The following is a 20193-nucleotide window of genomic DNA, read 5'->3' on the forward strand; positions in this document are numbered from 1 at the left end:
GATGGCAGTTGTAGCTGGCCAACAGTGTGGTGGAATTCGCGATTCTGGTTTGGTAGGCTGCCGTGGAAGCTACTTTTCTACCAAAACCATAGAGTTTCTTACTTTCCTTGTCGGGGGGAGCCTCAGAGGAAGATAATGGGGTTCCAGCTCTCTTGCGGGTGTTAGTTACGACTAGAGAGTCTGGCTTAAGTTGGCCTCTAATATATAGAGGGTCCGACTGGGCTGCTTTAAACAGCTTCTCTACTCTCGGGTTTACAGGTCTTGTCAGGTTTGGGTTGATAAGGGATGGTGCTATTCTGCGTTGAATAGATTTCAGGATGGGAATGGTCTGGGCTACTGTCTTCCTTTCCCCTATTAGTTCCTCCGCGAAGTCCCTCTCTTCTTGGACACCTTGTGTGTCTATGTGGAAGTGGTTAGCTGCCCGAGAGAGCAGTTCGTTCAGGAGGGGCTGATTATCTATTGGGGAATCAGACACTGGGGCTTCCCTTTCGACTGGTGAGTCCATTCTGAAAATATCTGGGCTATTTTCTGGCTCATCCTCGTCTTCGTCCTCCCCGTAATAATCTGACACTGCGAGATCTTCTGGCGTCTCAAATTCCTGACCCTCTATAAGGGAAGAGTCTCCTTGGCCTGTAGGGAAAAGGCAACAATAGGTTTGGACCTCAAAGGGGTCTGAAGCCTTTAATGGTGTCTCGACCCGGGGCCTTTTATTTGAAGGGATAGGGTCCCTTGAACCTGAGGGAGAAGATTCCTGAGGGTTTAAAGCTAGGAGTTGGTCAGGGTGTCTTTCGAAGAAATTTGCCAAGGAAGACATCCTTGACATTACTCTGTCAATGTCCTCGCATGACCAGAGTTTGGAGCTTGGGGTGACCTTGCTGGAACTTTCTATGGACTGTCCCTGAGAAGACTTGGACGGGGAAGTCAGTTCTCTTGTTGTGGAGGATTGCAAGGGTTGTTTCCGTTGCTGCTTACCCCCTTCCCCGTGGGTGGAAGTGTGTTTACCATTTCCCTTATCTTTCGACGCCTGGCGTCGAGGATCGGAGGTGGAATGCCTGTGTTTCGAACTAGGCTTCGAAACTGGGCCCTCCTTACTCCCAAGTGATGTACCCTTTTCCTGGGGTGCAGGCTGGGGATGGAAGTCGTGTTCGTCTCCGGACGAGTGATCTTCCGTGATGTTAATGGGCGAGGCACTATGTGCAAGTGTGGAGGCTTGCCTGACGTCGTGCGGCGACCTCGACCGGGACCGCCCAGAGGACGTCCTTTCGGACCGCTCCTTCTGTGCCTCTTTTCGAGGTTTCGACGACGTCGAATCTCGGGTGGCTTTTTGTGTTTAGCGTGTGTATGTGTAACGCTTTTGTCGCCGGGGGACATCCCCATAGTCGCCGGGACGGACGACCTTCCGAGGCCGGGGACGTGCGTTAGGCTGTCTTTCGACGCCTTGGTGCCCTCGCCGTCCGAAAGTCCGGCGTCGCTGCCGTCGCTGAAGGTACCCTCCGCCTCCATAGCTGCTAGCTTGGCGTGGTGGGCCCAACGCTTGGTGGAGCGGTCCTTAAGAGTTTTGGTCTTAAACCTACTACAGGCCCTGCAACCCGCCTCGGGGTGGTCTCTGGGCAGGCAAAGATTGCACGTAGCGTGCTTATCTACCCAAGGGTATTTCTTATTACACTTGGGGCAAAACTGAAAGGGCGTACCCTCCATACGCGCCTGTGGGCAGCGGGCAAGTGTGTGTAGGTAAGGTGGTGTATATATGATTATATATATAACCGAGTGTGGAAGTGTACCACCCCCCACTCTCCCTACTTGTAGGGCCGAGGCCAGCGGCCCAGGCCCGAGCCGAGGCGGAAGCCTCAAGGCCCAATCCGTCGGGTATTCGACGTTGATCTCCTCCCCGGTTCGGCGTCGAGATGTTGATCGACGTAAGGGTGACAAAACGGGGCAAATTAGAATTAGTTTTGAGTGCAAATATGGCAAAGCCAGGGAACTCCGATGAAGTGCTTCCGACCAGAATGGCGGAAAAAAACAATCTGGGGATCCTAGACGCGCGAGGGATCATGGGTACAGTGGACGTCACACTAGGGATAGTATTACTGGCACGCCCTGTGTCGACGCCCATTTTCGATTTTCGAAAAACAAACTGTAATACTCCGCATCTTCCACTAGATGTCGGCCTATGCACAGCATGTGATCTAAGCAGATTCCACAAGCCTCAGAAATATATATATATATAATACATTACTCACCGTAATCGTATTTCTGATGCTTGTATCTGCATGATTCACATGCTGTGCATAGGTCAACATTCTAGTGGAAGCTGCAGAGTATTACAGTTGTTGTTTTCGAAACTCGAAAAGGGACGTCGAAAGGGCGTGCCAGTAATACTATCCCTAGTGTGACGTCCACTGTACCCATGATCCCTCACGAGTCAAGGTCCCTCAGATTGTTATTTTTCTGACATGAGGTAGCATGCAGTGTAAGGGGAGTACAGTTGTATCCAAGCAGATACGTATCAGACAAGCTCATAAGCATCCATGCGCCTTCTCTCCGAGGGAAGGAAGGGTGGGCGCATGTGAATCTAAGTAGATACATGCATCAGAAATACGATTACAGTGAGTAATGTACCCCTTCTTAGGCTTGTGGAATCTGCTTAGATCACATGCCGTGCATAGATTAGTGAACAGTGTTAGAAGGAGGTGGGAGGTGAGAAGGTTCATGAGCGAATAAATGTCTAAGAACCGCTTGTCCCACTTGTGCATCTGTCTTGGAATGAGTGTCAATGCAGTAGTGTTGAGTGAAAGTATGTATTGAGCTCCATGTAGCTGCCTTGCACATACTATCTAAAGGGACATTTGCAATGAAAGCCAGGGTGGCAACTGTGCCTGTTGTGGAATGAGCCCTGGGCGTAAAAGGCAGTGTCTTATTTGATAGGGAATAGCACAGTTGTATACATCTGACTATCCACATAGGGATGCCATTTTTTGAAATGCGGTCACCTTCTCTGCCTGGCGCTACTGAGACAAACAATTGATCTAAGCGGTCTGGTCTTGTCTACATAGTAGAGGACCGCCCTCCTCACATCTAGTGTGTGGAGTTTTATCTCAGCTGAGCTGTTGGGTTCCTGGATGGATGCTGGTAGTTCAATTGACTGGTTTACATGAAATTTGGAGATTAATTTAGGGGAGAACCTAGGGGGAGTACGTTGACTAGCGTCTTGGTGTACAACAAAGAAAGGATCCTGCACTGACAATGCTTGTATTTCACGAACTCTTCCTATGGAAGTGATAGCCACTAAGAAGGCAGTTTTGTAAGTCAGGTGTTTTAGACTAGATTTGTGCATTGGCTTGAAAGGGGGTCCCATGAGCTTAACGAGTACCATGTTGAGATCCCATCCTGGCAGTGGGTTGGAAATAGTAGGGTGGAGTCTCTTTACTCCTTTCATGAATGCCTTGATGACAGGTACTTTTCACCATGAGACCTTATTATGGGAAGTGGTGTAGGCTGATAAAGCCGCCAGGTGGACCTTTAGGGAGTGGAATACTAACCTTGCATCTGGCAAATGGAGCATATAAGTTAGAATGTGGGAAGGAGTACATTCTATGGGGTTGATTTGTTTAGACTGGCACTAAATTAACAATCTTCTCCATTTGTCAAAGTAATAGTGTCTAGTGTTTGGTTTTCTTGATTCTTTTAAGATAGCCATGCATTTCTGTGGCAGGTTAAGGTGTCCGAACTTTATGACCTCAGGAGCCATGCTGCCAAGTTCATCGAGTGAGGCTGCGGGTGCACTTTTAGTCCCTCGTGCTGAGTGAGTAGATTGTACGGGCACGGGAGTTTGATGGGATCGCACATTGCCAGATTGCGCAGATGTGGATACCATGGTTGTCTTGTCCACATAGGAGCAACTAGGATAAGCGTCATCGGTTCCTCGTGGATCTTGTTCACCACTTTCCTCATGAGAGGTGTTGGGGGAAAAGCGTAAGCAAATTTCCCTGACCAGTGCATCCATATGTGGTTCCCCTTGGAGCCTGGCTGGGGGAACCTGGACGCAAAGTCTGGGCATTGAGTGTTTTCGCTTGTAGCGAGCAAGTCTATTGTGGGGAAACCCCATAGAGAGAAGAGGTGTTCTACGACTCTTTTGTGTAGACACCACTCGTGTTCCTCTGGCAGGGGATCTCTGCTCAATGAGTCTGCTAGAGAGATGAGTTCCCCTGGAACATGCTGTGACGATAGGAACATCTTCCGTTTGAGTGCTCATTTCCAAATTTGCTGCGCAAGTCTGGACAGATTTGGAGAACGTGTGTCCCCTTGTTTGTTGATATAAAACATTGCTGTAATGCTGTCCATCAGGACTTGCACAGATTGGTTCGTTAAATGGGATTCGAATGCTCGAAGGGCTTTGAATACTGCCAGAAGCTCTAGCAGATTGATGTGGTTTTGAGCTGCCGTGCAAGACCACAGACCCTGAGCTGTGTGGTGAAGGTAGTGAGTGCCCCACCCCGCTAGAGAGGCATCCGTCGTGACAACCAACTGTATCTCTGGATCGTAGAAGGGTTTCCCCTTCAGCAGATTTTCCCTTGTCCAACAGTGAAGATTTTGAACAAGTGTTGGCGAAATGACCAATAGATGGTCCCACTGACCACTTGCCTGAGACCACTGTTTCGCCAACCAATCCTGCATGTGTCGCATGTGCGCGTGAGGAACCAGGTAAATGCAATTGCCATTATGCCTAGTAAACGCATAGCTTTGTGCCCCCTTATCTGGCGGCCGGCCTGATAATGCAGTATTTGCAGTAACACATTTTGGACCCTTTCCTCTGACTGAAAGACCAACCCCTCTTGTGTATTTAAGACAGCTCCTAGGAACTGTTTTGTAGTGCTTGGCACTAGACTTGACTTTTTCTCGTTGATGGAGAAGCCCAATTGAAAGAGGAGGTTGATTGTTCTTTGAATGTTTTGTCTGCAAATTAGGGGGGACTCCCCTGTAATGAGCCAGTCGTCCAGCTAAGGGTTCACTGGGATTGCCTCCCTGCGTATGTGCGCTGCCACCACCGCCAGTACCTTTGTGAATACCCTTGGAGCAGATGCTATTGCGAAGGGCAGCACTTTGAATTGGTAGTGCTGGTTCGCTATCTTGAAACGCAAGAATCTTCTGTGCACTGGGAACATTGAAATATGAAAATAGGCATCTTTCATATCCAGTGTTGCCATGTAATACCCCTTTTTTAGTAGAGAGATTACCTCTTGTAGCGTAGTCATGCAGAACTTTTGTGGCTTGACAGGGGCGCAAATCTAATACTGGGCGCATTGTTAGATCTTTCTATGGCACAAGGAAGTAAGTTCAATAACTACCCCTGTTTACCTGGTTGGCCGGGACGACTTCGATGGCATCCTTTATTAGAAGCGTGGCTATCTCCTCGGGGAGGATACGCTGGTGTTCTCTTGAGTATTTCTTTTTTCGTGGGGGGTGGTCGCGGGGTCGTTGGAGGAGCTCTATACTGCTACTAGGAGCCTGCTACTGTGGACATCACCGATCTGTCTGAGGCGATTCCCTCCCATGTGTGGGTGAAGCTGGAAAAGCGCCCTCCTACTGAAGAGGCATGGGAGGGCACCTGAAGCGGAATGTCACTGCTTTTGAGGTGGGGTGCCACCTCGAGAGGGGTTTCCCCTTCCATGACCACGACCTCTGCACTGGTCTCTAGGATAGTCCTGGGAGGACTGACCCTGATTATTTCCCGAGGAGGAGTTTTGGTTTTGACTGTAACTTAACCCCCGTTGAGAACCTTAGCCACGAAAACAGTGAAAATTGCCATTACCCCTTTGGCCGGGTGGTTTGTTGATGAGTTGGCCCAATGATTTAAGTGTGTCATACTCGTCTTTGGCTGTCTTAAGGACGACCTCGACGGCTTTGCAGAAGAGAACATTGGGTTCAATAGGCATGTTAATTAGTGTGGCCTGCATTTCTGGTCTGAAACCTGATTGCCGCAGCCACGCATGACGTTTAATAACAGTACCCTGAGCAATGATTCTCACGGCATTGTCCGCCGTGTCAAGGTTGGTCTTAAGTAAGCAGCTTGACACTGTCCTCCCTTCTGCAGCCACCTGTGCAAGCTGGGATTTCAGTGGTTCTGGGGCAGACAATAGTAGAGCCGAAACTTCCTCCCATTTGTGGCAGTTGTAACTGGCCAAAAGGGTAGCATTGTTCGCAATTCTGGTCTGGTAAGGCGCGGAGGAGGCAACCTTTCTACCCATGGTTTATTTGTTTGTTTATTTATTTGTATTGCACACCAGACCCTAAGGTATCAGGGCGCAGAATTTAAAAGGAAGTTCAAGGCTTATGTTACAGAAAATAAATTACACATGACAAATATGGAACACAGAAAGACAGAGGGTAGCAAATACATGTCATTATAAACAGAGATACGAACACAAGCAGTACAATGTCTAAAATCTTTAAGGTTCTATTTACAAGGTGGTGAGGGTGTCAGGCCTTAGTGGTCTGTTGTCTTAAGCCAGTTGTATCTAAAGTTCTCGTTTGTTTGAGCCGCTCGGAATGATGGTAGCAGGGAGTTCCAGAACCGGGCCGTTTTGATCGGAAAGCTTCTACCCACAAACTTTGATAGTTTGAACCTGGGAATGGATAGGCAGTTGGTGTTGATGAGTCTAGAAGGCCTAGTGGAGGTCCTTCTGTGGAATCTCTCAGAGCGATAGATAGGAGCAGCATTATTCAACAATTTGTGAATAAGTGAGGTGGTTTTAAGTAGGATTTTGTTATTGGTAGAAAGCCAATTATTTTCTTGCCTAATCTCAGATATATTTTCTCTCCTAGTTACGCAGAGGGCCCCTCTAAGGGCGTTATTTTGGAGAGTTTGGATTCTCCTGATGATAACTTTATTGGAACCAATGTAGAGGGTGTTGCAATAGTCCAGCCTGGACAAGACGAGGGCTCTGGCCAGAATGATGCAGCTATTATTAGAAAGAAAGGGTTTGCCGGCTCTGATGAGTTTACAAGTATAAGCGGTGGCAAAGGCCATGGAATTAACTTGTTTGGTAAAGTTGGAGTCGAGGTAAAAGCCTAGGGTTTTTAACTCGTTAGTAACTTTGATGAAGTTGCCATCAATTATGAAGGAGGTATATTCATGGCCTAGTTTTTGGAGATTGGTAGTGATACCCAGTATGATGAGCTCTGTTTTGTCATCATTCAGGCATAGACCGTGTGTAGCCATCCATGCCTGGATGATGAGGTAAACTCTATTCACCAAGGCCAAATCCTTGCCGTAGGCCCCAGAAAGTGGGAGGAGAATCTGAGCATCATCTGCATAGTTGGTGAAGGTGATGCCGAGATGGTCCAGATCATCGAAAAAAGGTGCTTAGTGAAAATGTTATACAAATTGGGAGACACAGGAACCCTGGGGCACCCCGCAAGTAATGGGAATAGGGTCAGCGGCTGCTGAGGGGGCGAAGACCCTGATTGTCCTATCACTTAAGAATGACTCGATCCAGACCATGGTTTCCTTAGAGAAGTGTGCGGCCGAGTCTAGATGGCTGCATAAGACCTTGTGATCCACAAGATCAAAAGCAGCCGAGAGGTGAAGGAGGAGAAGGAGGGCTGATTTCCCCTTGTCCCTTAGTTTGTTGACTTGGGCCTTTAGGTCGATGAGGGCGGTTTCTGTTCCATGTTGGGGACGGAAACCTGATTGGCGAGCTCCTAAAAGGTGGTGTGATTCCAAGTATTTCTGAATCTGTAGATATGCAACCTTATCCAAGATTTTTAAAAGAAAAGGAACTGTTGTGATTGGCCGGTAATTAGTTGGTATCAAAGGGTCAAGGGTTTGTTTTTTTAGCAGTGGGAGCACCCATGATTCTTTGAGTTACTAGGAATGGTGCCAGTTGTGAATGAAACATCGATGAGCTCAATATGAAAGGTGCTAGGTCCCTAGCTGTGTCCTCGATGAGATGGGTTGGACAAAGGTCACCCTAGCAATTGGAGGGTTTGAGTGATAGTATAACTTTTTCCACCTCAAGAATAGAGGTTTTGGAAAAATTGAAGCGAATGGGTGGGCTGTCAGAGGTCAGGGGGGTGTTGTTGGGAGGAGTTAAGGTAGGTACGGTAGTTTTTTGGGCCATTCTGTTTTGGAGGGTGGTCACTTTATTAGTTAGTGCTTGCTGGATGTCAGAACACCAGGTTTTTGTCTTTGGTGCAGGTGTCCGGCGTGGGGGCAGGGGACTCCAATTCATTTAGTATCGTGAATAATTCCTTCATGCTGTAATTTGCTTGTGAGATACGATTGTTATAAGTTTCTCGTTTGACCAGGCAGATTTCTTTTTTGTAGAGGGATGAGATCTTGGTGAGAGTAAATCTTTTTGCTTTCCTTGTCAGGTGGAGCCTCAGAGGAAGCAAGGGGGGTGCCCACTCTTTTCCTAGTTGTAGTTACAACCAATGAGTCTGGCTTCAGCTACCCTCTCATATACAGTGGGTCTGAAGGTGCAGGTTTAAAGAGCTTTTATACATGTCGGTTTACAGCCCGTATGAGGTTAGGGGCTGCTAATGACGGTTGTATCCTGCGCTGTATTGACTTGAGTAGAGGAATAAACTGTGCCATTGTTTTCTTGTCCCCAAGGAACTGTTCTACAAAGTCCTTATCCTCCTGTGTGTCATTTTGAAAGTGCTCTGCCACCCTGGCTAGCACCTCATTAAAGGAATAGTTTGTTCAGAAATATTATTGGCCAAAAAGATGGCCAAAAATAAAACAAATATGTAAAATATATATATTTTTTTAAGTGTCTATGTAAAGTTTCGAGCAAATGAAGCTGAAACTTTAAAATTGCAAGCACTAGGGGGCATCCATTTTGTGAAATGGATGCCGCCTGTGCTCGCGTTTGCGGCACTAATGAAGCAAAAGCCAGCCAGCTGTAGTAAATAAAAGCTACCACTGGGTGGCTTTCGCTTCATTGGTGCCGGACTCAGAGGACGGGGACCAGAGACTACAGGCAGGAAAGCTGCAGCTGCATCTCGGAGGAGCCCGGAAAACTTAGAAATGAAACCGAAACTTTTTAAACTTTGTATTTATGTTTGCAGTAGCTTCGCTACCTCAAACATAAATACAACTTTGTTGTGTTTCAAAAACGCTTCGGTTTTTCTTTCTAAGTTTCTCAGGCTCCTCCTAGCCGGAGGAGCCTGAGAAACTTAGAAAGAAAAACCAAAGTGTTTTTGAAACACAACCGCGTTGTGTTTGTGCCTGCCGTGGCTATCACTTTGGGTCTCCGGTGCTCCCCCAGGGGGAGCACCGGAGACCCAAAGTGATAGCACCGGAGACCCAAAGTGATAGCCACGGCAGGCACAAACACAACGCGGTTGTGTTTCCATGCCACAGTGTTTCTGCTTACAGCAGCTTTCACTCTGGGGCTCTCGGGCTCCCCGTGGGGAGCCCGAGAGCTCCAAAGTGAAAGCCGCTGCAGGCAGAAACAACGCGGGTGTTTAGAAATGCTGCAGTGTTTCTGCTTACAGCAGCTTTCACTCTGGGGCTCTCAGGCTCCCCGGGGGGAGCCCGAGAGCTCCAAAATGAAAGCCGCTGCAGAGGACCGGGACTCAACTGACCTTTCCCTGCGTGCCGTGCATTGTCGACCGCTCGACCCATGGGTCGAGTCTCGACTTGGGGTTATGTGTTTAGTGGTGGATGGTTTTGATGCGCTTCCGCCGCCAGGTGTAGTCCCCACAACAGGGCTGCCGGCCTGTCCTCCGGGGTCGGGGGCCTGGGCTTGGGTAGCCGAAGCTACCTAGTCGCCCTCGCCATCTGAAACAACGGTTTTGCTGCCATCACTGAAAGCGCCTTCTACATCCCTGGCCTAGAGTTGCCTGGCGTTGTGGGCCCAGCGTTTTTGTGGAGCGATCCTTTAAAGTCTTGGGCTTGAAGAGCCTACAAGCTCGACAAGAAGCCTTGACGTGGTCTCTTGGGAGACACAAGTTACAGACTAAATGCTTATCGACCCACAGGAATTTACGATTGCACTTGGGGCAGAATTTAAATGGGGTCTTGTCCATAGCTACAAACTATGGCAGCTCGGCGAAAGTAGTGTAAGAAAAGGGGCATATACATCCTAAAATGACCTCCCACCGCTCTCCCTACTGTCTGGGCCGAGGCCCGGGGCGACCTTCCAAGGCCAAAACGATCCGTTGCAGTAGTTTTCGACAGGCAGTGTCTTTGTCTTCACCGGCGTGATGTTTCGATGGTCGGTGAAGTAAAGGATAGAAAGAATGAACTATCGATAATTGAAATAAGTAAATGGCTTTACGCCGAAAGAGGAACTCCGCTATACGCGTCTGTCTAGGATGGCGGAAAAAAACAATCTGAGGGACCTCGACGGGTGAGGCATCATGGGTACAGTGGACGTCACTAGGCATAGTATTACTGGCACGCCCTGTCCCTTTTAGAGTTTCGAAAACAACAACTGTAATACTCCACAGCTTCCACTAGATGTCGGCCTATGCACAGCATGTGAATCTGATCTAAGCATATTCCACAAGCCTGAACACTAGCAAGTTCGAATTGCACTCCGAGCCAGAATATCAGAGTGCAGAAACCATCGGTCAAATGAAAGCAGCAGCAGCAGCACCATGGAACCAGGAAAATAAAGTTAAAATATTTCATATTATATATATATATATATATATATATATATATATACACACAGAGTACAATTCTAATAAAAGCATTAAAAATAGAGAAAAGTAGGCTAAAAAGCATAACGCTTGATATACAGATTTCGATAACCATGTTTTCAAAACTTTCCTAAATTTCAAATACTATGCAGTTATACGCAAGTTGTGGCTAAGGGAGCAGGAGGAGGTGGTGCCAAGGATTTGATCCAGAGGAGGTAAAAAAAAGAAGAGAAGGTGCTGATGGGTTAGGGTGAAGGTGGGGTGGTGGTGCGGTGGTTGGTTGGTGAGCAGAGGTGGGGGTTATGATGGCTGAAACCACTGCTTAAGAAGAGATGAGGGGAGAAGCAGGAAGGTGGGTTGGGGAATGAGCAGCAAGCGAGATCTGTATATGGGGTGGGGGGCAGAGCCCCATTTAGGGAGGTAAAGCAAGGGTGAAAGGAGTAGCCTGGGGCAGAGAAGTAAACTCTTGAATGCGGGTTTGGTGGGGAATAGCTCAAGGAAGTGTCAGTGGCCAGGATTCAGCCTTAAAATATACATCCGGTGTGATACAATCAACCAGTATATGCAGATTGCTACAGATTACCAAGCGGAGTATTACTACAAATCGGCTTACCAGAGGGGAATCTTTTCCAGTGGAAAGGGTAGAAACTTACCAGCAAGGAAGTGAAGGACTCCTGTGCCAATGGTCGGGTAGAGGTTACGGCAGGCACATGCGCAAAGCCCTATAAGAGCACCAAAACACATCAATCCCAGGCTGACAAATGGCAGGAGACACTGACACCTCCAGAGGTCTAGGGAAGTGAGAAAGAGAAGCTGTAGTTACCATTATCAATTGTCCAACTGTTCTTCCCATTCAAAGAGGGGGAAGTGGGTAAAGCTTGCAGATGGGAGCAAGGGTGATTCACTCATGATTGGGAATTCAGCAAGAAGAACAAATGTGCGCACTTGGGTGGGCCCAGCAGGCACTTATTCAGTTGTGAGTTCTCCCGCATAGGATCTTCACTAACATTCAAAACAATCGAGTGTCTGCATCCACATAGCTGATCTATTTCACACAGTTATGTTTTTTGCAAGAAACCAGTGGCAGATTATTTGAGCCTCCCTTAAGAAGGCCTTGGTCAAATAATACATGGTGGTTGCAAAGTCTGAATTTAAGACTACATTATGATAGGTAGAAAAGAAGCGTACTACTGTAGCTAAGTGGTCTCCTTCCCCAACAAAATTCTTATGTCATCCCACCCATCATGATATAATTCCCACCTGCTATACCCCCCAGCGAATCCTAGTACATTATGTAGGTTGAGCTCCAGTACCCTATCACCCACAATCTGTAGGGTAGGTAGAACTCCAAAATGGGTTCCTTAAGGGGAAAATAACTAGGATACAGGCAGTAACTGGTTTGAAGTAGTCAGATGCACTACCATAAACTTTAATCAGCATCAGTGGAACTGGCAACAGAATAACAGGTTGGAGTCCCTACGAAATACTAACTGACAGACTGATGCGTTTGCCGCAAACTCTGCCAGTACCTTTGAATGGGGGCACAGAGCAGTTAACAGATGATACAATACTTGAATATTGTAGAAGTCTAGTGATAACAGCCCATATTATCTACCAGCAGATTCAGGAGGCCTTACCAAAATCCCAACCACTCCCTCCGACAGGGCATCAGGAATGACTAACGACTATGAGAACTGCGGTCTGCTGTACAGATGTACCCACCTTGATGCGTGCAGCACATTGCAGGGCCACAGTACCGCTGGACACTGCCTCACCAATCTTACTGTGGCTACTGTTTAGTGTCATAATACTTGTTTAGTGTCATAATACTGTATAGTTGCTATCAGCTCATCACACTTTTACCCTCGGTATTACAATCAATTATGTATCAACCCTTGATTTGGTTTCCTTATTCAATTATTTAATTCTTTGTTGAAACAGCCAAGACGTGTTTCGACTACTTGTCTTTTTCAAGGCTGTTAGTTATATAATGCATTAAATGCACAAAGCAAGATTCATACATGACAAATTATTAATTGCTTAAACACTTGTGAATACACAGTGCTAGAAATTATTTTTTGTCTTTTTGTCTTGGGATGAGATTATATCCACCTTTTAGGTTCAATTAGAAATGGTGACCTGAATCGGTCTTTAGTTTAAACGTGGGCAACTGCATGCACGTTTGATCAAAATTCTCCATTCTGTTAAATAGATATATTATAAATACTTGTTGTTAACAATCCATATATACGTTCAAGCAGATCCTAAAAATATATTTCCATGCTTTTTGCGAACTCCGTAATAGCATATGCAGCCACCACCAAACACAAAATGATAAATACCCAGTGATGCACAACTTACAACATTGTATGTTCAACATTTTGGATTCCTCTGCCTAAAGCTCACATTAATTGGTCTCTGTCCATAAATGTAATCTTGCTCTGTAGTATAACAAGTAACCAGTAAAGATTCATTGCATTGTTGTTAAACACAGTATTTATAGAACAAAATTAATTTTGTGCTCCTTGTTGAGGCCCACAATAGTGGATCTCAACAAACGAATACATTTCGCCACCATCTGTCTTAATTTTAGTGTGAGGTCACCCCCACGCTTTTTACTTTTGGCTTTCATGAGACCTATACATGTCAGATCTCTCTTGTTGTGCATCTGGTGACACTCCTGCCAGTGCACTGCTAGTTGTAGCCTTGAACCTTGGCTACCCAAATTTGCAAGGTGTTCCCTTATGCATGTGCGTTGCTGCCGCATCGTACTCCCAATGTATAATCTATTGCATATGCAGATAACTGCATACACTACATATGTAGTCCTGCAATTGGCAAAGTCTCTAAGTTGGATTGCTGAGTTGTCTTTGTACCTGAAGCTTGAACAATTATTATGAGCAGGTTTTCACATGCTACATGATCCACACTTGTGGAAGCCAATTGGTTTTAGCCAGTCTGACCCTGTAGCTGTGGCACGTGTTACTAAGAAAGATGGACAGAGTTTGTTTCTTAAAGTCTGCGCTCTGGCATATATGAATTGTGGTCTGTCAGCAATGTATGGTCGGAGGTCATCGTCTATATCTAACAGATGCCAATGTTTTTGCATAAGGTGTGTGAATCCTTGAATTGTGTAACAATACCAATATGGTCTTTAACTTTGTTTGGCTTCTGCCTGCTATGCCTGGCTGTGTTGGTCATCTTATTTGATCTGTTGATCTTGTCCTTCGCTTTGTTAATTATTTCAAGAGAAGACCCCCAGTTTCTAAATCTCTCGGTCAGGAGTTCACATTCTTTATCAAATTCTACCTCTAGATTGCAATTTCTTTGTGCCCTATAAAATGCTCCAGTCGGTATATTGGAAACCGTGGTTTTCCTGTGACATCTACTGCTGTGTAGTGTTGAGTTAACCTCTGTACTTTTTCTATATGTTGATGTTTCTATACAGTCGTTACAGATATAAATATGTAGATCCAGGATATTGATCTTATCAGCATCACAGTGTCATGTCAAATGGCTCCCAAACATGTTATTGTTGAGGTATTGCATATGGTCCCCAAAAGTCTCTTGTGTCCCATTCCATACAATAATGAGGTCATCAATGAATAGTTTCCAAATAATTATATTCGTCTCGTACTCATTGTTCAATGCCCGCTTGTCTTCATAGTATGACAAACATGTTTGCCAAAGATGGTGCAAATTTTGCCCCATAGCGATTCCTTTCTTTTGGACATAGTATGCATCATTGAACAAGAAAACATTGTTTCTCAAAGTAAAATCTAGGAATTCTTTAATCATCTCCACATGTTCGGACTATGAGGCCGAAAAGTTCAGAAAAGTGTGTTCAATTGCCTACATTGCCAACTCATGATATATTGAAGTATACAGGGCAGAGACGTCTAAGGTGGCCAACAAATAGCCTTTCTGCCATGTAAGATCCCTTAAGATAGATGGAACATGTGTACTATCGCGTATGTAAGAGGTTATCTGAAAAACCTGTTCCTTTATAGCTTTGTATATATACTCAGAGAGGTGGACTGTTGCCTCTCCAATACCACTTGGAATAGGGTGCAGTTGTTTGTAACTTTTGTGAATTTGAGGAAGAAAGTACATCGTGGGCATGACTGGGTTTTTGATGTACAAGAAGGTCCTCTCCTCATCCGAAAGAACCCCTCGTTTATGCCATCGGTCGACGATATTGTGCAGGTCACATAACATTTATTGTGTGGTATTCATAAGTAGCTTGTCGTAGCAGCCTGGTGAGTCCAAGTGCTTTGCCTCAATTTTAATATACTCTGTAGTGTTGCGAATGACAATGTTTCCACCCTTATCTGCTTCCTTTATAACAATGCTGTTGTCATTGGAAGGTGCCTGCAGGGCTAGAAATTCTTGGCGACGTTGTTCTGTTGACGATGTCTGTTTTGTTGCTCCTTATCCAAGTCATTGTGGATCTCCCTAATCGCTGCTTTGTGAAAGGTGTCGATCAAATTTTCACACGCTAGTTTTGCAGTAAACTTAGATTTCCTTTTAAATTTGGTGATTGCCAAGTTACTGGTTTGTATGTCCATATCTTCACATAGTGCTTGTTGTTCAACGAGTTCTCCTTGGTCGAGAGACATTAGAAGATGAATGCTTTCAATGTCACAAATGGTCAAATCACTTAGTGGTGGTTGCGTTTCTCTTTGCTTGTAGGTTCTAACTTGTGTGGCAAATCTTTTTTAATTTTAAATTTCTTACAAACATAAAGACATCTATCTGAAAGTTGGTGTAATCTGGAGCCATGGTAGGAGAAAAAGATAAGCCCTTGTTCAAAACTGCTAGCTCTGTGATTATCATCAAGCGGTTTGATAAATTAGTGACCAAATTGTCACTGATTATTTCACCAATCGTAGCTTCACCCCTCCTTGGTCGTCGTCGTCTGAGCTTACTTCTTCCTCCTCTTCTACCCCTTGTGGATCATTCTTTGTAGGTATGCTTGCAACTAGAAGGCTCTGAAATCTGACTTGTTTGGTTATACTTCTTTGTGTTCCTTTCCTCAATCTTTTGATTTGGTCTAAAAACAACTTTTCTTAGTAGTGTTAGGATCCTGTTGGTCACTGGTCGTGCTAGGCCCTGTCCCAATATAATGTTCACCCTCAGATTCGATATCTGAACTGCCCAGGATGGTGTTCGGTGTACTTGTACTGAATTGTGTTCGAGAGGGATGTCAAATTTGGGTTGAAAAGTATAGACCCTATCTTCATGAAAATCACAGTCCATCACGGTAGTACTTTCTAAATTTCCGGATCTTTATTTCGTCCCGATAAGTTCTGAGAATGGCATACATTATACTATAACTTTTCTCTTTGGTGCCGTCTGCATTGGGCATATCTTAGATTTATTTTTTTACTTAGTCTATTTGTTCTTGAATCCTTGTGTGCTGCCTGTTTGAATGTTCTATTAGTAACTGTATAATAACCCTGGAGCTATTAAGATTTGTTTCCGACTGGTCAGCCAGGTGTTGGTCTTTGTTCTCGAAATTGGGTAATATCAGAACCCTCAAACCAATTTGTATCTTTTCATTCTCAATGTAGTTGCTCATGGACGCTTGCTCCCAATATATGTTTATTAAAAAATGTATTTCTCCACCGAGGAACCACACTGAGGATTCCGGATCCGCTCCTTGTGCAGGAAATTTTAACGCTGCTAGAGAAAGGTGCTATAGAACCAGTGCCTGTAGCGGAGAGGAACAAGGGATGGTACTCCCCTTATTTTCTAATACCCAAGAAGGACGGTGGACTGAGACCCATCTTGGACTTAAGATACTTGAACAAGTTCCTCAGGAAGGACAAGTTCAAGATGGTCACACTTTCTCAGATCCTTCAGGCCCTGGTGTCATTGGACCTCCAGGACACTTATTTTAATGTGCCAATCCATCGCAAGCACAGAAAATACCTGAGGTTCGCAGTTGGCAGATTCTCCAAACTGATGGCTGTGGTGAGCGTGAGTCTCGGGAGAGGGGGGGGGGGATTCACGTCTACCCATACCTGGAAGATTGGCTGATCAAGGCGTATTCTCCCAAACAAGCCCGGGATCATCTCAACGTCACCTGCTACTCTCTTCACAGACTGGGCTTCTCCCTCAACTACGAGAAGTCCCATATGACACCTTCTCAAAAGCTCCAGTACATTGGAGCTGTATTAGATACATTGTTGGGAAAGAGCTCGCCCACAGTCTACCGGGCTTCAATTTTGTGAGGTTGCTCGGCCTCATGGCATTCTGCATTTTTCTGGTGCCAGAGGCCCGCCTGAGACTGAGATCCCTTAAATGGGCTCTAGTCCCAGTTCTCAGAAAAGATGTCAGACCTACTTCAGACTGCAACCAGGGTCTCACAGGATCTTCTGTGGTGGGCCTGCGAGGACAGTATTCTGAAGGGAGAACCTTTTTGGCAACTATGGCTGCAGTTAACAGTAGTGACGGACGCCTCACTCACGGGGTGGGGGCACTACATATCAATCTTTTGCAGCCGGGGGCAATCAGACTAGCATTGAAGGCCTTTCTGCCCTCTGCACTGGGAAAGAATGTTCTGATAATGACGGACAACACAGTGGCCATGTACTACCTCAACAAGAGAGGTGGTGCAGGGTCACTATCACTGTGCAGAGAGGCAATGCAGCTCTGGTACTGGGCAATTCAAGAAGGAATCTCCCTATCAGCAGTTCACCTAGCTGGAGAGGAGAACACAGCAGCGGACACACTGAGAAGGCAGAGCACAGTCTCCCACGAGCGGGAACTAACTCAGGAAATCCTTCAAGAGATCTTCACCCTTTGGGGAACCCCTCAAGTATATCTGTTCAAGACCGGGGCCAACCGGAAGTGCAAACAGTATTGCTCCAGGGAACTTCTCGCAAGAGAAGCTCTAGGAGACACGTTCGTACATAATGGACTGGGAGTTTCCACTCCTGTGCGCGTTTCCTCCAGTCCCTGTCATTCCTCATATGATCAGTAGGTTGAGATGGTTCGGGAAACACATGATCCTAATTTCCCCGGATGGGGACAGGAGGACTTGGTATCTGGACCTTCTGGACATGTCCATCTGTCCTCCGATGCCTCTTCCACTAAGAGAGGACCTTCTCTCACAAGAGTAGGTTCGGGTTCTCCAGCCAGAGGTCAAAACACTCAACCTTCACGCTTGGATTCTGAAAGGCTGAGATATAAGGATTGGGACCTCCCGGATGACGTAATGGAGGTTTTCTTTTGGGCTAGAAGGCCACCAACAAAGTCTTTGTTCTGTTACTGTTTAAATAAATTCTGCACTGGTGCCGAGAAAAGAATGTAGATCATTTTCTATGTAAAACACCAGATGTTTTATCCTTTCTTCTATCTTTAGCCAATCTGGGGATCCAGATTGGTACCGTTAAAGGCTACTTGGTGGCGCTGTCCATTTTTAAGCATTCGTCAGAGGAATGTTCCTATTTCAACATTCCACTGGTGACACCATTTCCAAAAGGGACTAACCAATGTGCCCTCCCGCTGCCATCTCTGTTCCAGGTTACAGTTTGGGACCTTAATCTGGTTCTAAAATTTCTAATGTGTGCACCTTTTGAACCATTACATTCATGTCCTTTAAGGTTAACCTTCAAAACTATTCTATTGATTTCTCCGACATCAGCCCGTAGAGTGAGTGAGTTGCAGGCACTTTCGACCAAGCCACCCTTTTCTATCTTCCACAAGGATAGGGTTGTTTTAAGGGTCAAACCTTCATTTTTGCCCAAAATCGTTTCTGATTTTCATATAAGTCAGAAAATTGTTCTACCTTATTTCTATCCCCACCTCATCCTGGCAAGGAGGAGGAAAGACTACATAGGTTAGACCATCGGAGAGCGTTAAGCTTTTATATATCTAGAATGTCTAAGCTAGGTATTGATGACCAACTTTTCATTGGATATACAGGCCATAAACTGGGCCAGGCTGTTACTAAACAGACCTTATCCAGATGGATAATTCTGGCAATCTCAGAATGTTACAGGCTGGCAGGGAAAGACCCTCCTGAAGGTTTAAGGGCCCATTCCATCAGGGGCATGGCTACCTCTACAAAACTGCAAAGGGGCGTACCAATTAAAAACATTTGTGAAGCAGCAACGTGGTCTACCATCCACATATTCACAAAGGATTATTGCATGGAATCTTCCCTCGGTCAGGATGGTACTTTTGGGAAGGCAGTCCTGCACTCCGTCCATGAAAATAAATGAATTCAAATTCTACTACCTCCTCCAAACCAAATACTGCTGTGGGATTCTGTCAAAGATGAGGAAGACGTGGAAGGGCACAATCCATTCGAAGAACAAGTTACTTACCCTTGGTAACGTTCTTTCGACTGGATGTTCCTCCCACCTATTCCTCATCGCCCTCCCAACCTACCTCTCAGTAGAATTTCCCGTACTATTACAGCTTCCGATCCATCAAGGCTGAGTACGGTCACTGCTGTGTTTTGCGGGTATCTCTGCTGTTGAAGGGGAAAAACAGAACTGAGGCCAACGGGCGCTGCAAATGCTATATATGCCTTCGATGACATCATCCTCGACGGAGGCCTTTGAGGGACATCAACGCTATCGACACAAAGCGCCCTCTGCCGAATAAAATTCCGAAGCAGTTGAAGCTGGACAACATGTGTCAAAGATGAGGAATAGGTGGAGGAACATCCAGTCAAAAGAACGTTACCATGGGTAAGTAACTTGTTCATCTGTTTTAAGGGACCTTACATGGAAGAAGGGCTATCTATTGGTCACCTCAGACGTCTCTGCCCTGTATACTTCAATAGATCATGAGTTGGCAATTGAACACACTTTTCAGAACTTTTCGACCACATATTCCGAACATTGGAGATGAAAGAATTCCTAGATTTTACTTTGAGAAACAACGTTTTCTTGTTCAATGAGACATGTGTCAAAAAGAAAGGAATCACTATGGGGGCAAAATTTGCACCATCTTTGGCAAACGTGTTCATGTCATACTATGAAGACAAGTATGCACTGAACAACAATGAGTACAAACTCAATATCATTATTTGGAAACGATTCATTGATGACATTGTATGGAACGGGACACAAGAGACTTTGGGGGACTATATGCAATGCCTCAACAATAACAAATTTGGGATCCATTTGACAGGGCACTGTGCTGCTGATAAGATCAATTTCCTGGATCTACATATTTGTACATGTAACAACTGTATAGAAATATCAACATTTAGAAAAAGTACAGATGTTAAGTCAACACTACACGCCAGTAGCCGTCAGAGGAAAACAACAATTCCCATTTACCGACAGGAGAATTTTATATGGTGCGAAGAAATTGTAGCCTAGAGGCAGAATTTGACAAAGAATGTGAACTCCTGACCGAGAGATTTAGAAAATGTACTCTTTGAATAATTAACAAAGCAAAGGACACGATCAGTAACATCAACAGATCAGATATGAAACCATAGCAGGCAGAAGCCAAACAAAGGTAGAGACCATATTGGTATTGTTACGCAATTCTCTAAAGTTTCACACACCTTAA

At 45.5% G+C, this 20193-nt stretch overlaps 1 protein-coding gene across 7 annotated transcripts in view; it reads right to left on the reverse strand.

Moving 5' to 3' along the window:
- The window catches only part of CLDND1 (claudin domain containing 1), a 275231-nt gene that overhangs the window by 139164 nt on the left and 115874 nt on the right, over positions 1-20193 (reverse strand). For all 7 annotated transcript variants that reach the window (XM_069628981.1, XM_069628976.1, XM_069628977.1 and 4 more), the window contains exon 4: positions 11307-11444. In XM_069628981.1, the coding sequence (XP_069485082.1) occupies positions 11307-11444 (138 nt within the window). The remainder of the gene's footprint in view (positions 1-11306; positions 11445-20193) is intronic.

Source organism: Ambystoma mexicanum, chromosome 12 (genome assembly GCF_040938575.1).
Source record: "Ambystoma mexicanum isolate Mex_15411 chromosome 12, UKY_AmexF1_1, whole genome shotgun sequence".
NCBI classification, from domain to species: domain Eukaryota; kingdom Metazoa; phylum Chordata; class Amphibia; order Caudata; family Ambystomatidae; genus Ambystoma; species Ambystoma mexicanum.